At 42.8% G+C, this 23036-nt stretch overlaps 2 protein-coding genes across 5 annotated transcripts in view; one reads left to right on the forward strand and one right to left on the reverse strand.

Annotated features, from left to right (window-relative positions):
* Positions 1 to 9481, reverse strand: part of LOC126190807 (TBC1 domain family member 31) — a 277761-nt gene extending 268280 nt beyond the window's left edge. For 3 of the 4 annotated variants that reach the window (XM_049931369.1, XM_049931367.1, XM_049931368.1), the window contains exon 1: positions 9155 to 9446. The gene's annotated coding sequence lies outside the window, so the exon portion shown is untranslated. Of the gene's footprint in view, positions 1 to 9154 lie in introns of all 4 variants that reach the window. The other variant, XM_049931366.1, reaches the window with a different exon arrangement.
* Positions 9482 to 9619: 138 nt separating this feature from the next.
* LOC126190809 (charged multivesicular body protein 4b) overlaps positions 9620 to 23036 on the forward strand; it is a 30446-nt gene continuing 17029 nt past the window's right edge. The window contains exon 1 of the mRNA XM_049931370.1: positions 9620 to 9965. Coding sequence (XP_049787327.1) covers positions 9785 to 9965 — 181 coding nt within the window. The 5' untranslated portion in view covers positions 9620 to 9784. The remainder of the gene's footprint in view (positions 9966 to 23036) is intronic.

Below are 23036 nucleotides of genomic sequence, written 5' to 3' on the forward strand. Positions count from 1 at the left end.
CCGGTTTTCTCCCGGATGAAAAAATTCCCGGGTTTTTCCCGGATTTCCCGGTTGTCCCGGGTCGTAGACACCCTGCTACAAGCTGCTCACTGAGTCGGGAGAAATTACAACACTGTGGACGGAGACCTGAGAAACAAAATAGGGGCCTCTGTGAATGATTAGAAGCTCTACAGTGAACACACTATATGATACCAGCAATAAATGGTGATCTAAGACAGTAGGAGATGTGAAAGCATATCCCACCTTATTGATTGTCTTAGAACCAGCAGTGTAGAAGATGGTGTCCCCCTGGAACTCTGCAAGGATGGCACGTACAAGATGCCAGAAAACCATAGGGAAGACAGAGGCCTTAGGACCCTAGAACAGGTCAGTCCTAATCTATGGTTTAGGCAGCATCCAAGGGGGGGGGGGGGGGGTATGGAAGAAAATATACGGGGTGCATTCCAGTGGTGGAATGGAGATCCTGGCAGAGGGAAGTGAGACGCATGCCAACCGGCAATCCCTCACATGGACAGTTGTCAGGAGGGAGAAATCCCTCCCTTGTTTGCAAAGAGGACAGGGTACATGGGATGGCCAGGGAACTGGCAAATGGCAATTGCGTAAGAAGCCATGAGTTGGCTCCATCATATTTGTAGAGGGGGGATCCTCGCTTCTGTGAGGAGACTGTTGACGGGACAACTGCAAAAGGCATCAATAGACCAGGCACACCTCACAATAATGAACAGGGTCAAACAGTTGCAGAGCCGTTGAACCATAAACCTCACTACCATAATCTAGTCTGGACAAGACCAGAGCATGGTAAAGCTTGAGAAGAGTGGTACAGTCTGCACCCCAAAAGGTGTGCGGACCAGGAGGAGAAGAGCATTCAACTTCAGCATGCATGTAGTCTTTAGGTGGCGAATATAGGGCAGCCATGTCAGGTTTTTATCAAAAATAAGACCCAAGAAACGGGACTGTCTTACAACATCAAGGAGTTGGTCGCCTAAATGAAGTTCTGGATTGGGATGTACTGTGGGTCAACGACAAAAATGTGTAACTTACGTTTTGGAGGGAGAAAACTGGAAGCCAATAGAGATGGCCAATGCAGAGACACGTCAGATGGCACCTTGGAGCCAGCACTCAGCAGATGCTACCAATGGGAACTGCACCAAGAGCAGTGAGCCCCACTATTGTCATGTGCTGAAGCAGTACGGCACTTCATCATCTGGGGAGGGGGGAGCGGCTCCCAGATGTGAGGTCGTGGGAACTGTGGGGGGGGGGGGGAGGGATTGGGATGGGGGGGGGATGGAGATGGAAGAGGGCAGAGGGCAGAGGGCAGAGGACAGAGGGCGAGGGGAGAGGGCCAGGGGAGAGGGCGAGGGGACAGGGCGAGGGGACAGGGCGAGGGGAGAGGGCGAGAGGGTGAGGGGACAGGGCGAGGGCATGGGCGAGGGGAGAGGGCAGAGGGGGAGGGGAGACGGCGAGGGGAGAGGGCGACGGGAGTGTGGGCGAGGGGAGAGTGGGCGAGGGGAGAGTGGGCGAGGGGAGAGTGGGCGAGGGGAGAGTGGGCGAGGGGAGAGTGGGCGAGGGGAGAGTGGGCGAGGGCGAGGGGGGAGGGCGAGGGGGGAGGGCGAGGGGGGAGGGCGAGGGGGTAGGGCGTGGGGGGATAGCGTTGGCGGGGGGCCTGGGGGGAGGGCGAGGGGGGAGAGGGCGAGGGGGGAGAGGGCGAGGGGGAGAGGGCGAGGGGGGAGAGGGGTTGGTAGAGGGGTTGGGAGAGGGTGAGGGGAGAGGGTGATGGGTGAGGGGAGAGTGGGAGGGGAGAGAGGGAGGGGGAGATGGAGGGGGAGAGGGGAGGGGGGGAGGGAGGGGGAGAGGGGAGTTGGAGGGGGGAGAGGGAGGGGGAGAGGGAGGAGGCTGTGATATGGAAGCGGTGAGTGGTGGAAAGAATGTAACAGAGGCAGAAGTTGAAGATAGTGACATTGGATGGAGTCTCTCATACTTCTGGCAAGCCTCAGCATAAGACAGACGATCCAGGGATTTGTACTCTCAGATCTTCTTCTCTCTCTAGTAATTTGGGCAATCCTGTGAGCAAGAAGAGTGTCCGTCATGACAAGTGACACATACGGGTGGTAGAACACAAGAGATTCCCTCATGCAGTCACGGGTGGTCTAACACAAGGGATTCCCTCATGGAGTCGCGGGTGGTAGAACACAAGGGATTCCCTCATGGAGTCAATGTCCACAGTCACCACAAGGAGGATCAGCGGTACAGCGGGAAGACACAAAACCACCGAAAGCACCTCATGCATGGTGGGATGTACTGCTTTACGCCACATCTCTAGCACATAACCTTGTCCTTCCCTGGGTGGGTATCCACCTCAAAAGCCAGAATGAAGGCACCAGTATCAGTGTGGTCATCTTTGCAACCCTTCTGCACATGTCAAACAAAATGAATGCCGCGTCACTCCAGAGTTCCTCTTCAGTTTTCACGCTGAGGTCACTATGAAAGTTCACTCCCTGGACCGTATTCAGAGATTGGTGAGGAGTAATAGACACTGGGGCATTGCCAAGATGATCACAACCATGAAGAGCAGCAGACTGGTCAGCAGAAGAAGCTTTGATCGACAGGTAGACTGACTGCATCTTAATATGAGACTCCACTTCATCAAACTTCTACTTGATATTCTCCACAAAAATACAATTTCTTTGTGGCGGTGAGTGTGTCCCCATCTGTCCTAGTACAGACGAGGTAGCATGGAAAGTGTTTCATCCCAAGACGGTAAGCCTGGCCTCCCTCCCATGGTGTAGCCAGGGAAGGGAAGTTGCCAGGTCATATGAAGCAGCATTCAATGATCCTTCACCATTCGAAGTGACGGCTGTTTGAGAAATGCCAGATGTTTGCAGCCTGATGTGCTTCATGCGTCAAGCATCTGCCCTGATACCACCCACTCTGATCAGGGGCTCCACCCATGGGAGCTACCCAGCCACAGCAAGGGCCGCCTGACACAGCGGCTATTGTAGGAGTTCCAATACTCCAATAAGGTAAGCAACCACTCCTTGGCATACATGGTGAGGGAACAGCTCGGGTATCAGTACTGTGATCCCTGTATTGTCAGGGGCTCAGCCAGATGGGTACATAACAGCCCCACACGTGGACTGGCTACACATGTTGGTGGCGTAGGAAGGTGGAAGGGGCCTACAGTGAGGAAGGGAGAAGGGAAGGAGGGGGGGGGGGAGGGGATGGAGACGAATCCACACTGCAGACGCTAGGGAGGGAGTTCTTCCCCAAATGGCTCATACCAAAAACAGAAAATTTAGAAGTGGAGGTCAAACTACAAGTGCAGACCTAAATGCCAAAAAGGATGAAAGAACAGTCAGAAAGAAAAAAATTGCAAACAATACAGGGAACCAGCTGGATAGCCGGGTTGATATAAATCAGAAAACCAAGAGAGGGGAAGGAGGGGGCAATGGGGAAGGACCGAGGATAGGAAGGGAGGGCAGGGTGAAGGAAATGCAGTCAGGGCAGGGACAATAGCTCAGGGCCCCATGTACGCCACACATAAACTCGCAAAAGAACCGTGAGCCCCTGGGCAGACCAGTATAGCAAAGTCAAATGATTAGGGGAATAGATTATTAGATCGATAGCTGAATGGGTGCTGTGGGAGGCACTGATGTAGGTAGAGCCATTATTGAGGTTGCACAGAACATAGTCTGTTAGAAGATGGTGAACTAGAAGGCCCCTACCAGATTCCCCCGTAACGAGGGGTGCACATCGTAGTTCTCAAGCAGTAAGTATGTGGCCTGCCTGGAGGTAGGTAAAGGTTGCAAATGGTAATCACCAAGTCGTTTGCTCCCGCACTCGGGTTATAAGTGAAGGGGCCAGGATTACCGGTCATATTGCATGGGCACTGCCTGTCACGAGTGGGGATCGCACCACATTCAAAACATCGGCTCAGAATCCGACTCTGTGGGGGGAATCTAGCATGCCCAGATGCACTGGAAGAGCCTGGTCCCAATTCTTATTCTTCTCCCTTTCCTTTCCAACCTTTGGTAGGCAGGGTTTGTTCAAGGGGCTGTCACATTGAGTGTGGGGACAGATGAAGTGCAGACAGCCCTGGGACCCAAAGGCCATGGCTCCTTCAGCCATTGTTTGGCTTTCCTTTTATTTAAATAAGGTAATTTAATTTTTTTGTACATCATCAAAAATACTATAGAAAATGCAATGACATGCATGACGACAATACTGGAAATAAAAAAATTTGCTTCAGGCAAAGAACTAATCTAAAAATAGCAGACCACAGCCCATAAAAATAGCAGACTACAGCCCATACAGCAGTGGCCAAATATGGTTTAACAAACAGCAAAAGACTTATGTGTGCATCATGGAAATATCTTAAAAAGGTAACTCAAATTATTCCTGACAAAGAAATGTTTGTACTCATTTTCTGAGTTCTCAGTTGAAAATGTGATCTTACAGTTTTTATTACACATATTTTGATTGGATGCCCACTTTTGTGGCTTACATTCCCTTTTGTGTGCTTGTCTTGCAGTTTTGTTAACTCATATCAACTGTGCCAAGCCTCCAGTGGCACTGGAGTACAAGCGCCTCTGCTGCCACAAATTAGGAGGGTTGGCGGCAGCCCCACATCCCACTTACGCTACCCATTTTGTTTATGGTGAGGCCTGCAAGAGCTTTCAAAAAATAGGTACAGCTTCTGATATCTTCAAGATATCTGTAGTATACTGAGATTAAAAAAATAAATAAATAAAATAAAAAAAATATAAAAAAACGGACTAGTCCAGATGCAAAATTCTGTGTAGTATCTGATTCAGTTTTAACAATTTCAGTTGCTTCTTAGTGCCACAGGACTCACCATTTCAATGGTGTGAGAATTAAATTTGGATAGTACTCTTCAATCTACCTTTGTAATCGAATATCTGAAAATGGAGTTCAGTATTTCCTTCTGCCAAGTGCTAGCCTCTATCTGGGCTCCTGTATCACACATAAGTGTATGAGCATAGACTTTCGTACTACTGGTAGCCTTTGCATATAACCAGAATTATTTGGGTTTTGTGAGTCCTTTTCATAAGATTCTGTTATAGTCATCAAAGGATGCACATATTTCCATTTTGACATTTCATTCTGCATATAAACTTCTTGTCTATAGCCCTACACTTTTCTTTACAAGACTAACACACGATATTGGGGAGGGCAGCACAAGCGGTCAAAGATTTGTTTTACCCAGGAAGAGTGTCATAGAAATGCTGATGAAACTGAACTGGCAGATTGTTGATGATAGACGCAAACTATGCTGAGAAAGCTTCCTTACAAAGCTTCAAGAACTGGCTTTAAATGTTAACTCCAGGAATATACTACAAAACCCTATATATTGTTCTCATAAGGATCTTGAAGAGAAGCAGATTAATTGCAGCGCACACACACACATAGGCATGTAAACAATATTTAAACAAACACTCTTCCTGTGCTCCATACGGGAATGGAGTGGGAAAAAACCCTAATAAATGGTACAGTGAGGGCTACCCTCTGCCATTCACTTCACAGTGTTTTGCAAACTATAAAGACAGATGTAGGTGCATACAATGGAGGGTATATTCCATTATGAATTGTTCTACTAGGTACATATCTATCCAGTGCTTGGTTATCTATTTTTCCAAACTAGAGCTACAGTTCCTCTACATGATCCTACCAAGTGCTAAATCTTTTGACTTATTCCATGAGACATGAAACAAAACAATTTCATGCAATTTACTGAATATTTAGGTCTTCCTACTTCTTTAGTTGCCTTTTGTACTTTGGTAATCACAGTTGCTACTGCATCTTGGTCAGTTATAGCTGACATCTTTACTGTAGAGGTTAGGTTAAACCAAACTGAACTCTATTTGATCCTGTAGGATTACACTATATACAATAAAAGTGTATGTAAAATAGAACTCATCAAAAACAGAAAACATTCATTGTCAGCTATATCTTAAGGAGCAACCATTCTGATTACACTCTCTATCATCATTGATTATAAAGAACAACATACACAAATTTATGTTCGCAAGTACTCTTTAACACTGTAAAATTCCTTTTCAGTAACATAGTCTTTAAGTTTCTTTGGAAATATAGTGTCATCTACATTATGGTGCAGGTTTCTAGGCACAGCTTCTCTTTAAAGCTTTGCCTATCGGTGGGATCTGCTTTGCATATATCGTTCTTCCACCATTTGTTGTAGGTAAGTACATTAGCATTTGTAATCTGCCCTGTATTGTACTTGTTGCCACTGTATCTAATATGTTTTTGTCGGGAAATACAGAAGCATCCGATCCCGCCCGTCTGCTTTGACCCATGACGTCACAAATATGGCAGAAACGACCATAAACCACTATTCCAATATGGCGCATATAAAGTCGGTACGTACACATTATGAGAACGAAAATACATCGAAAAACAAACACACACACTTTCCACAAAAAGCCTAATGACACTAATGGGACAAGTGCGGGGAATGGGGTGTTTTTGGGTGGGGGCAAACTAAATATAAACAAATTTAGACACCCACCCCCATACAAACCACACAAAATGTCGAAAAAAACCATCATCACAAAACTCCACAAATACCACTAAACACAATATCATATGGAATCGGACACTTCCCTTGACCTATATAGCTCAACAGCAGCTCCCGATCCCATAAGTTAGGATCAAACACTTCCCTTGGCCTATATAGCTCAAAAACATCTCTCGATACCAATATCAACATACACAGCCACACACTGGGATCGAACCCTTCCCTTGACCTGCGCACTGTTAATTTTATCCGTCATATCCATTCGTGAACAAACAACAACAGCTTAATTTTACTAAAATTACCACATGATGTACAGCGAACAACACTAAATTAACCTTCACACAAAATCGTTAACTCACTGAAATGAATTACACTACAAACACAGCCGACACTCGAACAATTCTGGATAATGAGCAAAAGCAAACTGACGCCATTACACCACACAAACGAAAACCCTGAACATACCACCAGAGAGCACAACAAACCACAACACGACGAAATCTACAAACACGCCACACTCACAAACCTAACTCCGCACCGTCATGACGTCACACACGACAACACCCTTACGTCACGGGTCAAAGCAGTCGCGTGGGATCGGACGCTTCTGTTGACCCTTTTGTCGTGACTGTGTTTCAACAGTGTGCAACCAACTGCAGATTGTGGTGCACATTGGAACAAATAATGCCTGACATCTATGCTCCAAGGTCATACTTGGATCAAATAGGTAACATGTGCACTACACATCAAGGCAGCTACGCAAGTAACTGACTGTGTATGGTCTGCAAAGAATGACATTTTACATTAGGCAACTCTCACCCCAATACAGTTAATGATAGGGAAATACGGAAGCGTCCGATCCCGCCCGTCTGCTTTGACCCATGGCGTCACAAATATGGCGGAAACAAAAACAAAAACACACACTTTCCACAAGAAGCCTAATGACACTAACGGGACAAGCGCGGGAAATGGGGTGTTTTGGGTGGTGGGCAAACTAAATATAAATAAATTTAGACGCCTTGCGTAGCTATAACGTGTAAGTGAAGACAGCCATACATGAATACCCACCCACCTCCCCAGGGGTCGTAACCCCTACAACCCATAGAAGATAAAGATGCTTCAGTAGCCGATTAGTGTTTTTTGTCTTTTTAAAAAAAATCTCATGGGATAGGACGAACAGATCAGAAAGATAAATATAATAAACTAAAACATAAATTGGAGGAAACAGACAATTAAAATAAGTAATAAGTGTTTTTAAATTTTAAAAAAAATCTCACGAGATAGAACGAACAGATCAGAAAAGTAAATAAAATAAGATAAAACAGAACTGGAGACAGCCACACTCAAACCAAACTCCGCGCCGTCATGACGTCACACACAACACCCTTACGTCACGGGTCAAAGCCAACACGTGGGATCGGACACTTCTGTCGACCCAATGATAGCTGTAGGAAACCCATAAATATCAGTATAAGATCCAAAGAAATGCCTCCCGCACATAAGCATACCAAAATTCTAGAGGATAATTGCTGAAGCATTCACAACATAGTCCTAGAGTTTGAAGTGCCTCTAAAAAGCACTGAAGTTCACATAATATTAGGCACAGAAAGCTGAAAAAAGTGACACTAAAAATAGCGAGATCTATGTGGAAAATTTAAGCACATTCTGAATGGATAGTAAAATGAGAAATGGAGGTGGCATTTTTCTCACAGGAGGCAAGAAATTCATATCCACCGAGACAAAAATTGAATCCCCAAGTGAGACTGTTTAGGCAAGACTCAATACCAGGGGTGGGCAAAAAGTTATGGCAAGAGTCCTTCTATCAGCCACCTGATTTTCTTCCTGCTGAAAACGAAGACTTTAGAGAAAATGTCAGTTCACTTGTACCTAAATTCCCTAATAATACTGTAATCATTGGAAGAGACTTTAATCATCCAACAATCAGTTTGAATAATTATAGTTTTGCTAGCGATAGACATGTAAAACATTAACAAAGGCCTTCTCTGACAACTACCCTGAACAAATAGCTTGGGAAACTACTCATGATGGAAATAGGTTTAATGGCAACAAACAGACCTGACTTCTATGTGGATATCCACATTGAAACTGGTATCGGTTACGACGACATAGTTATAGCAACAATGTATATTAAAACACAAAATGCAACTAAAACAAGCAGAAAGATTTATATGTTCAGCAAACTAGACAGTGACACAATAGTGTCACACACCAATCAGCAACTTTAAACTTTTAGCTCAGGGCAAGAGCATGTACAGGAAGTACTGCTGAAATTTAAAACTATAGTTGACCATGCACTGTATAGATATGTATCCAGTTGAAGAGTTCATAATGGAAAAGATCCTAAAATGGAATACACTCACTGTAAAGAAACTTCTAAAGAAACAGAGACTACTGTGTAACAGATGTAAAACAAAGCACACGGATATAGATACGAGTGTTGCTGAATGTAACATGTTTGGCAGTCAAGCAAGCAATGCGTGAAGCCTTTAGTGTGTCACGGGATATTTTGCCAAGAGCGTGACTTAAAAAAGTATGTACGTGTTCATAAAGTAAATATGCGTCCAGTTATTGATTACTTACCTTTAGCCTACTCTGCAAATCAGAAAGCAGGGCTACGAAGTATACCCCTACTGTCAGCAATCACATTCTCAGCGTAACCTGGTTCTTTTAAAACAAATAAAATACTACAGGTGACAGGCAGTAACAAGTCCGTTTAACCAGCCACATCCACTAACCATAACAAACATCACCTCATAATATTTGTATACCTCGACTCGAAACTGGCGGCACAAAATACAAACAAGTCACACCAATCGTTTAATCATAAACATCTCTGATACGTGTAACACAGTTTTTAGCATCTCTTTTTTTTTGTGTACGTTGGAAGAATAAAACGCGAATGTGATTAACAAATTGAAAGTGACAGCGGAAATGATTTCCTTGAAAAAATTGTGTTTTTTTTATCTCGATACGGTCAATCGTGCAGCGCGATAAGGTCGATAAATTGTCTGTGCATCTGAGTGGGTTATCCTTGTGTTGACCACTGCAAGTCTGCAAGTGATGACTCTTTGTCATCGTGTGAAAATCTGTTTTGGGTGTAGATTGCTGGCCAAAATATTACATTGAAGTGTAGATATTTGCGTTATTTACTGAGCTGACACTTTTAACGAAAGGCATACGAACGATTTAATAGATTACGGACTTACCAACATGAGTTTTTTAAGCAAGGTATTTGGTGGTAAAAAGGAGGAGAAGGCTCCCAGCACTGGCGAAGCAATACAAAAGCTGAGAGAGACAGAAGAAATGCTTATAAAAAAACAGGAATTTTTAGAAAAGAAAATCGAACATGAAATCGCAATCGCACGTAAGAATGGAACGAAGAATAAGAGAGGTAAGTGACGTGGTTTGACAGTTGTACGATTGTCATTATTTTTGTGGGAAGATAACGTTTAAGATATTCAAAAATAAATAGTTAGGGATGTTAGCAAAGCAGCAAGTTTCGTTGTGAGGAACCGTACCGTTTAGCTGTGTATATTGCATACATTATAACGACATGTGCTTCACTAGTATAGATGTCTGTCTGGCATTTTGTCGACCAGTGACAGCAGAAACTATTTTAAGATTTAGGTTACAATTCACCGAGCGCAATATTTTTAATTGATATTGCTGCTGAGGAAATGGAAAAAATTTCCGCGTGTAAATTATAGGTAAGGAACGAACTGTCAGGGGGTAGTGTCAAAAAATCTATGGTAGCCTATAGCTAACATTTATGAATTGTTTTCTAATTGGTTGGTCTTCTAATTGTTTTATAGATTGCGATGGTGGTGATCGTGAAGGCTGTGTCATGACAGCCAATCGACACGTTTTCCAACCTCTGGCTCATTACAGAGGTCCCAGTAGAATTATTGGATCCCTAGGAGAGCCAGTAGATTGGGGGGGGGGGGGGGGGAGTAAGACAAAGTTCTTTCTGATGAAGTAAGGAAATGAATACTTGTTTTCCGTAGGATGAGTTCAGAAGTCTGTGCTTGTGTGTTGTCAGACTTGAGAGTGATTCCATGTCAAATCAACATACGAGAGTATGGTTTTCAGCCTGACCCTTTTGGATTTATTTGAAATTAAGTATGCCTGTAGTACTCATAAATAGTTACACAAAACAACTGTTTTCATATTTTTCTGACAAAAGGTTACTGAGTTGTGAGTGCTAAGAAATTGACACTGGATAAGTTTGATTTGTACACAACTTGTGTTCTAATTAAGCTACAACAATGAAACTTACTTCATATAAAGCTCTTTTAAAGGCTCATTGGGATCATTATCGGAAGTAATTTTATTTTTAAGATGGTGCTGTAAAAACCTTCAAACATTATTTTATTGTAAATATTGGGCATACTTCTCTTCAACTATAGGGTGTATAAGAATGTTCAATACGAACCATAAGCCCTGACCAGCGACCTGGGATACGTGCGCCAAACACTGTAAACAACAAGGCGACTATAACATGATGATGTTGCCTTTTATTATGAGATGAGCTGCAGATCAGTCTATCCGCACAACTAGTTTTTTTTAGTATCATATTTGTTGGCTTCACCAACTCTCAACCAGACTGTCACCTTCCAACCTAACCTTGACGTCGGGCTAAGCTACAGATGAATATGTAACTACAACCAGTTTTTAAAGTATTATTACTATTATTTTCTTTCATATTTGTGGACTTTGCGAACTAACAACAAAACTGTTAATATATGCACGAAAAGGTGATGCGACAACAGCCATTAACATTACGTCACTGGCCAAAGCTGATGACTGATATTGAACTTTCCTCTTGACCCCAGCTATTGTACAGCAAAATAAAATAGCTTGTAATAGATAGTTGACAAAAACAATATTTGCCTTATCAGTGTTTAATTAAAAAATACAAGAAGTTGCAAACCTTCAGAAACAAGTTAGTATAGCTGAATACCAGAGAGACCCTTAAAATCAGGTAGTTATTAATTTTTGTTGCTGAATTGTATCAGTCCAATTCATCATGCTTCTAGTCAATCAGTTTGTTGCACATCATCACTTCAGCCTGTTGCAGTCTGGGGGTTCAAGGTTGCCTTTACTTCTCTGCTGGTTACAGAAGAATGTCTGTGTAGCAAGGGAATGTGAAAAATGTGGATGTAAGAAACTGTGATTTCATCATTTTCCTGTGATTGCCCCCCCCCTTCACAGACTAACCACCTGTGTCCATTATATTCAGAGGCAATATATCCTTTGATGTCATCAAATGATATTGAATGACTGTCAACAACTGTCACAGTTCAGTATTGCTTTCATTAGAGTCTGAATAATTGTTTTGTTCTTGCTTATGAGAATGAAGATGTGAAGTTCCTGTGTCCGAACAATTGCGCAGCATTTCTCAAATCTCTGTAGGTTTCAGTTTTTCAGTTTCATAATCTTCCAAAGTAGCATAATTGAAACTGATCCCTTCTACACCCTGTTTGTGGCGAACACACAAAATTGTTTGGGTGTCACAATTTGTTTGATGTATGGACACTGCAGATTTTCTCAGCAGCCAGTTGCTTGATTGTTCACCAACACCATTGCTAGCTTCTTTAACATGCCAATTGGCTGAAAAATGCCACTGGATTTTGCTATGGAAATTACCTTCTTGATAGCACAGCTTTTTTATTCTTATAATTAGCTGCAACTCCATGGGAGAAGTAGTATATTTTGCTCTTTTTTTTTTTCCCAGAAAATCATTCAAATAGAATTGCAATAAATGCCCAGCAACAGTGTCGTGTGAAACATTGTGCTATGATGATAAGATTTGTGTCCTAAAGTTGTCACCATCCTTGTAATAAGCTACAGAGGGATGAATTATTGCTTGTGGTTGGTGCAGTGGTAACCCTGAACTTCATCCTGTTACAACAATAGAGTAATTCTCAGCAAACTCAAAAAAGTACCTAGAGATCACCTTCTTTAAGCTCATTTTTCAATCTTTTTTGTAAGGTTGATTGTTGACTGGTCACAAAGGAATTTCGCATAAATGTTTTTAATGTACCAAATGAAGGAGCAGTAAAGTTGTTGGAGGATTTTGTGGTGGTTTCTAGAGCTTACGATCAACAGAGACCCATTGTCTGTAAGTTATGTGACCAGTATCATTAGTATTCAACAGTTTTGTAAATGATTTTCAAGTGTTTCTGGCCCTGGACAGATTTGACATACATCAAACTGACAATCAGGTAATGATGGGTTACACACAACTCTTGCAATGCAGTGTTTGAAGGTTTAGTTGGAGTACTATCATTCATCGTCAGTTGAGGAATGTTACTCCCAGTCAGCGTAAGTTAGAAGTTTTGGTGAGTAGTACACACAGAAACACTGTTGAACTGTGCATAAATTTCTTTCAAATTGCTTAAATCTAATTCTTTTTTTTTTTTTTTTCCCCCACCTGAATTTTCTCTCTGTCAACTCTTATGAGCACAAAATCTTTATTAGGTACTGACATGCTTCAGAACAGTAAGTTTTCTTACAAAATCAGCAGGACTCGTCTGATTAAGAGACTCGCCAGGTTTTGGATTGGGAGAAGACGAAATACTTTGGCCATTGCTAAGCCCTTGTACTATTTTAGCCACATAGTTAATCACATTAAATTCCTCTTGAAGCTTCTTGACATACCATTGTGTACATAAAACTGTGATAATCTAACTTCTTCATCGGAAGGCGGTGACAATACTTTGCCTCACATTGTCATTTTTTCTTAACAGGCAATTCACCAACAAACTGCAAAGAAGCATTCAGGATTTCTAGGGTTGCACTTGCAACAGTGTCTTGTTCATCACTTCAGCTTAATACCTTTTCACTTTTTTGTTTGACATCAGAACACGCTAGATTGTTACCATTTTCTGTGCTAGACATATCGGAAACTTCAATTTTTCTGGCACTTGTCACATACTTTATAAGTTGATGTTAGGGGAGGTTTTCTTTCTATTGTTCATCAGGAAACAGTATGCAGGCTTCCTTATAATTATTGTGACCCATTTCATTAAAAGTATTACAGCACAAAATTGAAATTTTAGGGATTTTATGTCATTCTGAAATGGACAGTCTAATTTTTATGAAACATTTTCAAAGTTCTGTGCATTAGCTTCTTGTAATTAGTAATACACAACATTACTTCTCCATTTTTTCACATCCTGGGATAAAATTTAAGGTTGTGTTAATATTAACTGGTTGTAAGCGTATAAGCATCTACACTTTTCTGAGAACTGTACAAAAGTACTTTTAACCTAATTTCAAAATACAACTCTTCAGAATTAATCACAGTACTTCACTTTATAGGCTGTGTCACACCAAACGAAAATGTGCATGTCACTTTCAACAACAGGTAACTACAACTGAGTGAATATTATCCAGTGACAAAATATCACAGAGATGGGAGATTGGCACACCAACCAGTCATTTTATATACAGTCTTTAAAATGAGGTTTTTCTGCTTGCATTGAGATACATATTTTAGACGTGCATGTCAAATTATTAATTTTGAGTGGTTAATGTAGCTAGTGCAATGCTTTAAAACACACTTTTTTGTATGAAAAGTACAGTTTTGTAGCTTAAGTAATAAATCCCACTATGATTCTGTAAAGTTGATTTTTCATATCATGTGAAAGCCCTTTAAAAGAGCTTCCTCGTCTCCTACTTTCCCCTTGCAAGCGCGCGCGCGCCCACACACACACACACACACACACATATATATATATATATATATATATATATATATATATATATATATATATATATAAAAACAAAGATGATGTGACTTACCAAATGAAAGTGCTGGCAGGTCGACAGACACACAAACGAACACAAACATACACACAAAATTCAAGCTTTCGCAACAAACTGTTGCCTCATCAGGAAAGGGAAGGAGAGGGAAAGATGAAAGGATGTGGGTTTTAAGGGAGAGGGTAAGGAGTCATCCCAATCCCGGGAGCGGAAAGACTTACCTTAGGGGGGGAAAAAAGGACAGGTATACACTCGCGCGCGAGCACACACACACACACACACACACACACACACACACACACACACACGCACACACACACACACACATATATCCATCCGCATATACACAGACACAAGCAGACATTTGTAAAGGCAAAGAGTTTGGGCAGAGATGTCAGTCGAGGCGGAAGTACAGTGTTGAAAGACAGGTGAGGTATGAGCGGCGGCAAATTGAAATTAGAAATTAGTGGAGATTGAGGCCTGGCGGATAGCGAGAAGAGAGGATATGCTGAAGGGCAAGTTCCCATCTCCGGAGTTCTGACAGGTTGGTGTTAGTGGGAAGTATCCAGATAACCCGGATGGTGTAACACTGTGCCAAGATGTGCTGGCCGTGCACCAAGGCATGTTTAGCCACAGGGTGATCCTCATTACCAACAAACACTGTCTGCCTGTGTCCATTCATGCGAATGGACAGTTTGTTGCTGGTCATTCCCCCATACAAGGCTTCACAGTGTAGGCAGGTCAGTTGGTAAATCACGTGGGTGCCTTCACACGTGGCTCTGCCTTTGATCGTGTACACCTTCCGGGTTACAGGACTGGAGTAGGTGGTGGTGGGAGGGTGCATGGGACAGGTTTTACACCGGGGGCGGTTACAAGGGTAGGAACCAGAGGGTAGGGAAGGTGGTTTGGGGATTTCATAGGGATGAACTAAGAGGTTACGAAGGTTAGGTGGTCGGCGGAAAGACACTCTTGGTGGAGTGGGGAGGATTTCATGAAGGATGGATCGCATTTCAGGGCAGGATTTGAGGAAGTCGTATCCCTGCTGGAGAGCCACATTCAGAATCTGATCCAGTCCCGGAAAGTATCCTGTCACAAATGGGGCACTTTTGGGGTTCTTCTGTGGGAGGTTCGAGGAGATGAGGAAGTGGCTCTGGTTATTTGCTTCTGTACCAGGTCGGGAAGGTAGTTACAGGATGCGAAAGCTGTTTTCAGGTTGTTGGTGTAATGGTTCAAGGATTCCAGACTGGAACAGATTCGTTTGCCACGAAGACCTAGGCTGTAGGGAAGGGACCGTTTGATGTGGAATGGGTGGCAGCTGTCATAATGGAGGTACTGTTGCTTGTTGGTGGGTTTGATGTGGACGGACGTGTGAAGCTGGCCATTGGACAGGTGGAGGTCAACGTCAAGGAAAGTGGCATGGGATTTAGAGTAGGACCAGGTGAATCTGATGGAACCAAAGGAGTTGAGGTTGGAGAGGAAATTCTGGAGTTCTTCTCTGTGTGAGTCCAGATCATGAAAATGTCATCATGTACCATGTCACCCTCACAACACCTCCACAACGACCCCATTAAGTTTTATTTACATTCCCTCCGCAAACATGCCTTCGCCCTAGCCAGATTACACTCCCATATTTTATTTTCTCAGGCTTGTCTGACATTTGGCATTAACCCCAAAGGCCTCACACTTAAAGTTCCCATCTCTGGCTGCAACCCTTCTTTCCATCAGTCCCTATACTAGTTCCAAACTGAACAATCCATTGCCCTCACCCACCTAATCCTTCACCTACACATCCACTCAGCCAATCAACACACCCGTCAACTCCTATCCTTAATAAAAGTTCTCAATCTTTCCTTTCCCACATCCACACCGCCTGTTCAGAGCATCCTCCTACAGGCCAACCGCAAATTAGAACAGCATGCCACCTTCCACCTTAAAAAACTATCCAATCTCCTGGTTTCCCACCTCCGGAAAGGCAACTCTCTCACCCTTCACAACCTTTCCAGCAAACCTCAACCTCCTCTCATTGCACACAAACCCAGTCTCTCCCATCTACTCAATCTCCCACTTCCAGCTCCACTCCCTCCAAAACCTCAAAATTCCAATCAACACAATCTGGAACCACAACACCCCAATTCAGTAGTTAACCTTTCCTCCAAACCTCTCTCCCAATCCGAAACCTCTGTCCTATCCAAAGGCCTAATCTTCAGCCCCACTCCCAGATTCAACCAAACAGCCCTCGTCAAAGATTTACTGTCCTACACCCGTACTCTCTGCTGGAAATATCACTTTGCCACAAAGAAAAATGATCCTAATCCTACTCCAGCCTTGCCTCTCAATCCTTCTTAAAAAACCTTAATCCTACTCCCAACATCACCACTGCTGAAGCCCAGGCTATCCGTGATCTGAAGGCTGACCAATCCATCTTCATTCTTCCGGCGGACAAGGGTTCCACGACTGTGGTACTTGATCGTCGGGAGTATGTGGCTGAGGGACTGCGTCAGCTTTCAGACAATACTACTTACAAAGTTTGCCAAGGTAATCCCATTCCTGATGTCCAGGCGGAGCTTCAAGGAATCCTCAGAACCTTAGGCCTCCTACAAAACCTTTCACCTGACTCCATCAACCTCCTGACCCCACCAACACCCCGCACCCCTACCTTCTACCTTCTTCCTAAAATTCACAAACCCAATCATCCCGGCCGTCCCATTGTAGCTGGTTACCAAGCCCCCACAGAACGCATCTCTGTCTACGTAGATCAACACCTTCAACCCATTACATGCAGTCTCCCATGCTTCGTCAAAGACACTAACCACTTTCTCGAACGCCTGGAATCCCTACCCAGTCTGTTGCCCCCGGAAACCATCCTTGTAACCATTGATGCCACTTCCTTATACACAAATATTCTGCATGTCCAGGGCCTCGCTGCGATGGAGCACTTCCTTTCATGCTGATCACCTGCCACCCTACCTAAAGCCTCTTTCCTCATTACCTTAGCCAGCTTCATCCTGACCCACAACTTCTTCACTTTCGAAGGCCAGACATACCAACAATTAAAGGGAACAGCCATGGGTACCAGGATGGCCCCCTCGTACGCCAACCTATTCATGGGTCGCTTAGAGGAAGCCTTCTTGGTTACCCAGGCCTGCCAACCCAAAGTTTGGTACAGATTTATTGATGACATTTTCATGATCTGGACTCACAGTGAAGAAGAACTCCAGAATTTCCTCTCCAACCTCAACTCCTTTGGTTCCATCAGATTCACCTGGTCCTACTCTAAATCCCATGCCACTTTCCTTGACATTGACCTCCACCTGTCCAATGGCCAGCTTCACATGTCCGTCCACATCAAACCCACCAACAAGCAACAGTACCTCCATTATGACAGCTGCCACCCATTCCACATCAAACGGTCCCTTCCCTACAGCCTATTTCTTCGTGGCAAACGAATCTGCTCCAGTCTGGAATCCTTGAACCATTACACCAACAACCTGAAAACAGCTTTCGCATCCCGTAACTACCCTCCCGACCTGGTACAGAAGCAAATAACCAGAGCCACTTCCTCATCTCCTCAAACCCGGAACCTCCCACAGAAGAACCCCAAAAGTGCCCCACTTGTGACAGGATACTTTCCGGGACTGGATCAGATTCTGAATGTGGCTCTCCAGCAGGGATACGACTTCCTCAAATCCTGCCCTGAAATGAGATCCATCCTTCATGAAATCCTCCCCACTCCACCTAGAGTGTCTTTCCGCCGTCCACCTAACCTTCGTAACCTCTTAGTTCATCCCTATGAAATCCCCAAACCACCTTCCCTACCCTCTGGTTCCTACCCTTGTAACCGCCCCCGGTGTAAAACCTGTCCCATGCACCCTCCCACCACCACCTACTCCAGTCCTGTAACCTGGAAGGTGTACACGATCAAAGGCAGAGCCACGCGTGAAGGCACCCACGTGATTTACCAACTGACCTGCCTACACTGTGAAGCCTTCTATGTGGGAATGACCAGCAACAAACTGTCCATTCGCATGAATGAACACAGGCAGACAGTGTTTGTTGGTAATGAGGATCACCCTGTGGCTAAACATGCCTTGGTGCACGGCCAGCACATCTTGGCACAGTGTTACACCGTCCGGGTTATCTGGATACTTCCCACTAACACCAACCTGTCAGAACTCCGGAGATGGGAACTTGCCCTTCAGCAAATCCTCTCTTCTCGCTATCCGCCAGGCCTCAATCTCCACTAATTTCTAATTTCAATTTGCCGCCGCTCATACCTCACCTGTCTTTCAACAACATCTTTGCCTCTGTACTTCCGCCTCGACTGACATCTCTGCCCAAACTCTTTGCCTTTTCAAATGTCTTCTTGTGTATGTGTATATGCGGATGGATATGTGTGTGTGTATGAGTGTATACCTGTCCTTTTTTCCCCCTAAGGTAAGTCTTTCCGCTCCCGGGATTGGGATGACTCCTTACCCTCTCCCTTAAAACCCACATCCTTTCGTCTTTCCCTCTCTTTCCCTCTTTCCTGACGAAGCAACCGTTTGTTGCGAAAGCTTGAATTTTGTGTGTATGTTTGTGTTTGTTTGTGTGTGTATCGACCTGCCAGCGCTTTTGTTTGGTAAGTCTCATCATCTTTCTTTTTAGATATATTTTTTCCATGTGGAATGTTTCCCTCTATTATATATAATTACTCAGTTACACTTGGTAAGAAAAAGTGAAGAAATTTGTTTTGTGTTATTGTTTTGTGTTTTGTGTTTATTTCAAATAAATCTAAGGTAGTCAGGTTATAGCAGTCGTTGATTTGGTATGGAGTAATTCTTGATGGAATAAAACCTCAGAACAAAACCAACTGTGCGCTGGTGACTGTGCAGTTGAGTTTCCCACAAACCAAACGTCACCGCCAAAACTAACTGTTGCTAAGCAATTCGAATGAAATGTTCATTACTTATTGAGACAATTCTATGAAATTGTACCAAAATGTCATGTTGCTTCTTCAGTTGTCCATTAATTGTGTTTTTGCATCATTTACAAAGACTATAAATTGTTGATGGATTTGAAGAAGTGCAGCCTGAATCAAAAGCTTGCATACTGCATCAGTGTGAGAGCTGCTTGGAAGAAATTCACTTATATTGTACATTTCAGACTTGCACAAGGAATTGAACTTGAGGAAACAGTGGATCCAAGTAGATTATGAATTGCTTAAAACTAAGCAACTGTCAGTAAATGATTGTCACAGATAAAGCTTTAAAAATCTGTGACCTAACCATCCAGCACTTTGTTTCAAAATATCCAACACATTATCTCAGAACTGTGAAATAAAATCTTAAGCATGGTAAAATGAATGTACAGTTCGATTTTGCAGAGATTTACTCCTTTTTTTGTCAAGGATGCTATTAGACATCAAGCAGCTATGCATCCCATTGATGCCTGATTTGTCAAAAATTAGCGAATAAGGTGCAAAAGTATTTGCAAAATTTGTGACAGACTAAGGCATGATACATTTGAAGTTCATGTGTTACTGATAAAATCTTGTGGATTTACTATAACAGATGACAAATCTGCAGAAAATTGTATACTGAATGGTGAGTCTGCTGCCCAGTTTAGAAATTTCAGACTATTTCCAATTTTTTCAATAATGCCAAAGTTTTCAGTGTAAATCTGAATGGAAATTTTTAACAAATTGTGAAAAATGTGCATGCAATGAAATTAGTCACTGTAAAATGATTGCCTGCACGAGTTAGCTTATAATACCCAAAGGAAAATCAAATCCTGACACTTTGGGATTTGTCACATTCTCTGAGGAAAACTTAATAATAATAATAATAATAATACATTTTTGTTGAGAGTCCAAATTGAATCAGCCAGAGTTTTCAAGAAAGGAAGGTGTTCTTTGGCTTCAAGAGTTCTCAGAAACAGGAGATAATCACCATTGATTTGAATTGAAAAACAAAATTCAAGTGAAAAGAGAAACTGATGCTTTCTTATCGTTTATTGCCGAAATATCATGACCAGCTAATGGTCTCCCAAATTTTGTGGTTTTTACACTGCAGCCAGGGCAGTATGCTACATATATGTATGTATAATGTAATTGGATTTATAAAAAAATCTACTTGCTACACGGCAGCAGGAGAACACACATTTAAAGGTACTGAAATTTGTAGGCTTCTGCAGCCAGAGGCTGCTGCTTGTGGCGGAAGGGTTGAAGAGGAAGGAAGATGCGTGAAGGAAAAGACCTGGTGATGTTTAGGAAATGGGGAGAGTTGATAAAAGTTGGTCAGAACCCCAGGTCAGTGGAGTCCTACGAGGTGGGATGAGATGGAAAGTGTGTCAAGACTAACCTCCAACTACAGAAGTTCTGTGTTTTATTAGGCACTCTGGCAATGTAGCATGACATACATAGGTGAGAAAGTGTATACTGTTAAAGATCATTGCCGAGAACATCAAGAGCGCACCAGACTGCAGCAACCTAACAAATTGGCAGTCAGAGAACATTGCCTATTAGAATTACATGGAATGGATTACGACCGTACTAAGTTTCTGACACATAGGTGTAACTTCTGTGACTGTTATTAAAGAATCTGTCGAGGTTTGAGTAAGGGAACCCCCGACTGATCAATTGTGATAGTGACTACGTCCTTAGAAATGCCTGGAAAGCTGCAATTAGTCTGATTAAAAAGAGAAACGAGATATCCTACAATTAAATCACTTTGGAGGCAGGTGATGGAACAGCAGAGGTGCCACCAGCATGCGTACCTAAGTGTGAACTGTAATCACATGATGTATTTGACATGATTGGGACTCAAATTCTGGTGTGTCCACTGTACTTAAATTTCTGGTGTTTTTCATGTCATTTGAAGCAAGAATTAAGGTGGTTCCTTCTTTCTGACAAGTCAGTCCTTAGCTCTGTTTGTAATGACATGTTAAACACTCATGTTTCTTCCTTTTTTTTCCAAAACATCGTGTTACTACACAAGAAATTAAATACTGACATCAGAAAATTCAAAACTTTCTTTATAGTCCAGTAGTTTATGATGACTGAAATGCTAATTAGAATTGTGGCAAGTTGTACTTATATCTTTCCAGTACAAATGACTTATGAGCATAGAGGGTGTCCATAATTAAAGTTCCAGTTTCAAAACACTGCAGAAAGAGAACCACTGATTAGAATGACATCAAATTTGAGCAGCATATTATTGACACAGGAGGAAATGTCATGGAACAGAGAGAGGAGGCGGAAAAGGAAAAAAAGGTGGGACTGATAGATGGTGCTGTGTCAGAATATGCACACCAACAGATGCTTGGCATGCAGCTGTTCCTCAGTTTGCATCCAGGACGCCAAATATGACTCTCCATGGAAGACTACTAGTAAAGCTCTTTTACAAGAGCAGTCACTGTGTGCCTGTAGCCCTGCAGAAGTTCTCGACTCCCAAGAATATGAAAAAAGGCGTTAGTCTGATGTCTGCTAAGGGTCTGTAGAAAATGATTACAAAATTCAAAATGACAGGTTCTTTTGAAGTGCCGTGTGACAGGGGAAGGAAAACAGTTGATCCAACATCTGAAGACGATGTGGGCACAGCATTTTGGGAGGGGTCGAGCGGTGGTATGCAGATGTGCTGTGCATGGTGAATTGCCTGAACATTGGACATGGCTGCGAGCACAACTTATAAAATACAAAGAAACATTCTGCATTGCTGTTCATACAAAGTCACACATTAATTTCTTGCTTGTATGGAAGTGGACAATAAATGGCCGTGGAACATTCTGTGGACAGACAAAGCCCATTTCCATCTCCCAAGGACATGTCAGTACACAGAACTGCAGAATGTGGGCAATGGAAAATCTGCACACACATAAACCAGTATCACTTCATTCTGCAAAGGTAACTTTGTGATGCAGGTTGATAGCATTGTTTATCATAGGGCCATATTTTTTGAGGAGATAAGTCCTGTGGGTCCTGTGACTTGTACCGTCATTGGTAAATGCTTTGAGAGTCTTTTGCACACCATAATTTCAACCCTTCAGCTTCATGAATGTGTGGGTAGGATCATTTTTGTTCAAGATGGTGCTCCTCTGCATTTTGCACAATCAGGAAGCAGCTGCTGCAGAAGCATTTCAGAAATGCTACAATTATCAGTCGTCATTTCCATACAGCCTGGCTATCCAGATCAGGTGATCTTAAGCCGTGTGATTCTGGCTGTGGGATTATCTGAAAGATGTTGTGTTTAGTGCTCTGATTATGAATGCAGCTGAATTCAAGGTATACATTGCACAAAACACACTGAATGTGACTCCCTAGACACTCAGATCTACTGACTTCAACTTTCGGCAGAAAATAGAGGACAGCTTATTGAACATGTCTTGCACAAGTCTCACGACAATTAGAAACCGGTGTCAATTTGCTTTTCATATGGTTTTTGACCCCAGGGCTATTAAAAAATGATGATTCTCATCTGAATGCGGTACAACCTTGCTTTGATGGACGGGCTTACCTAACAAACATTGCTGCAACTATTGAATGCTGAACTTGGGCAGTCATGCGCATTGAACAGTATGGATGATGTAATGTGCAACCATGTCTGTCACAGTGTGATTCGTATGTCATTTGTAGCCAATCTCATTTACATTAAGATGCATACAGCACTGTCTGTTGGCAAAATTTTCGTTAGCTTTATTTAGTTTCACAATGTTTTCCCCT

Source organism: Schistocerca cancellata, chromosome 6, assembly GCF_023864275.1.
Source record: "Schistocerca cancellata isolate TAMUIC-IGC-003103 chromosome 6, iqSchCanc2.1, whole genome shotgun sequence".
Classification (NCBI taxonomy): Eukaryota; Metazoa; Arthropoda; class Insecta; order Orthoptera; family Acrididae; genus Schistocerca; species Schistocerca cancellata.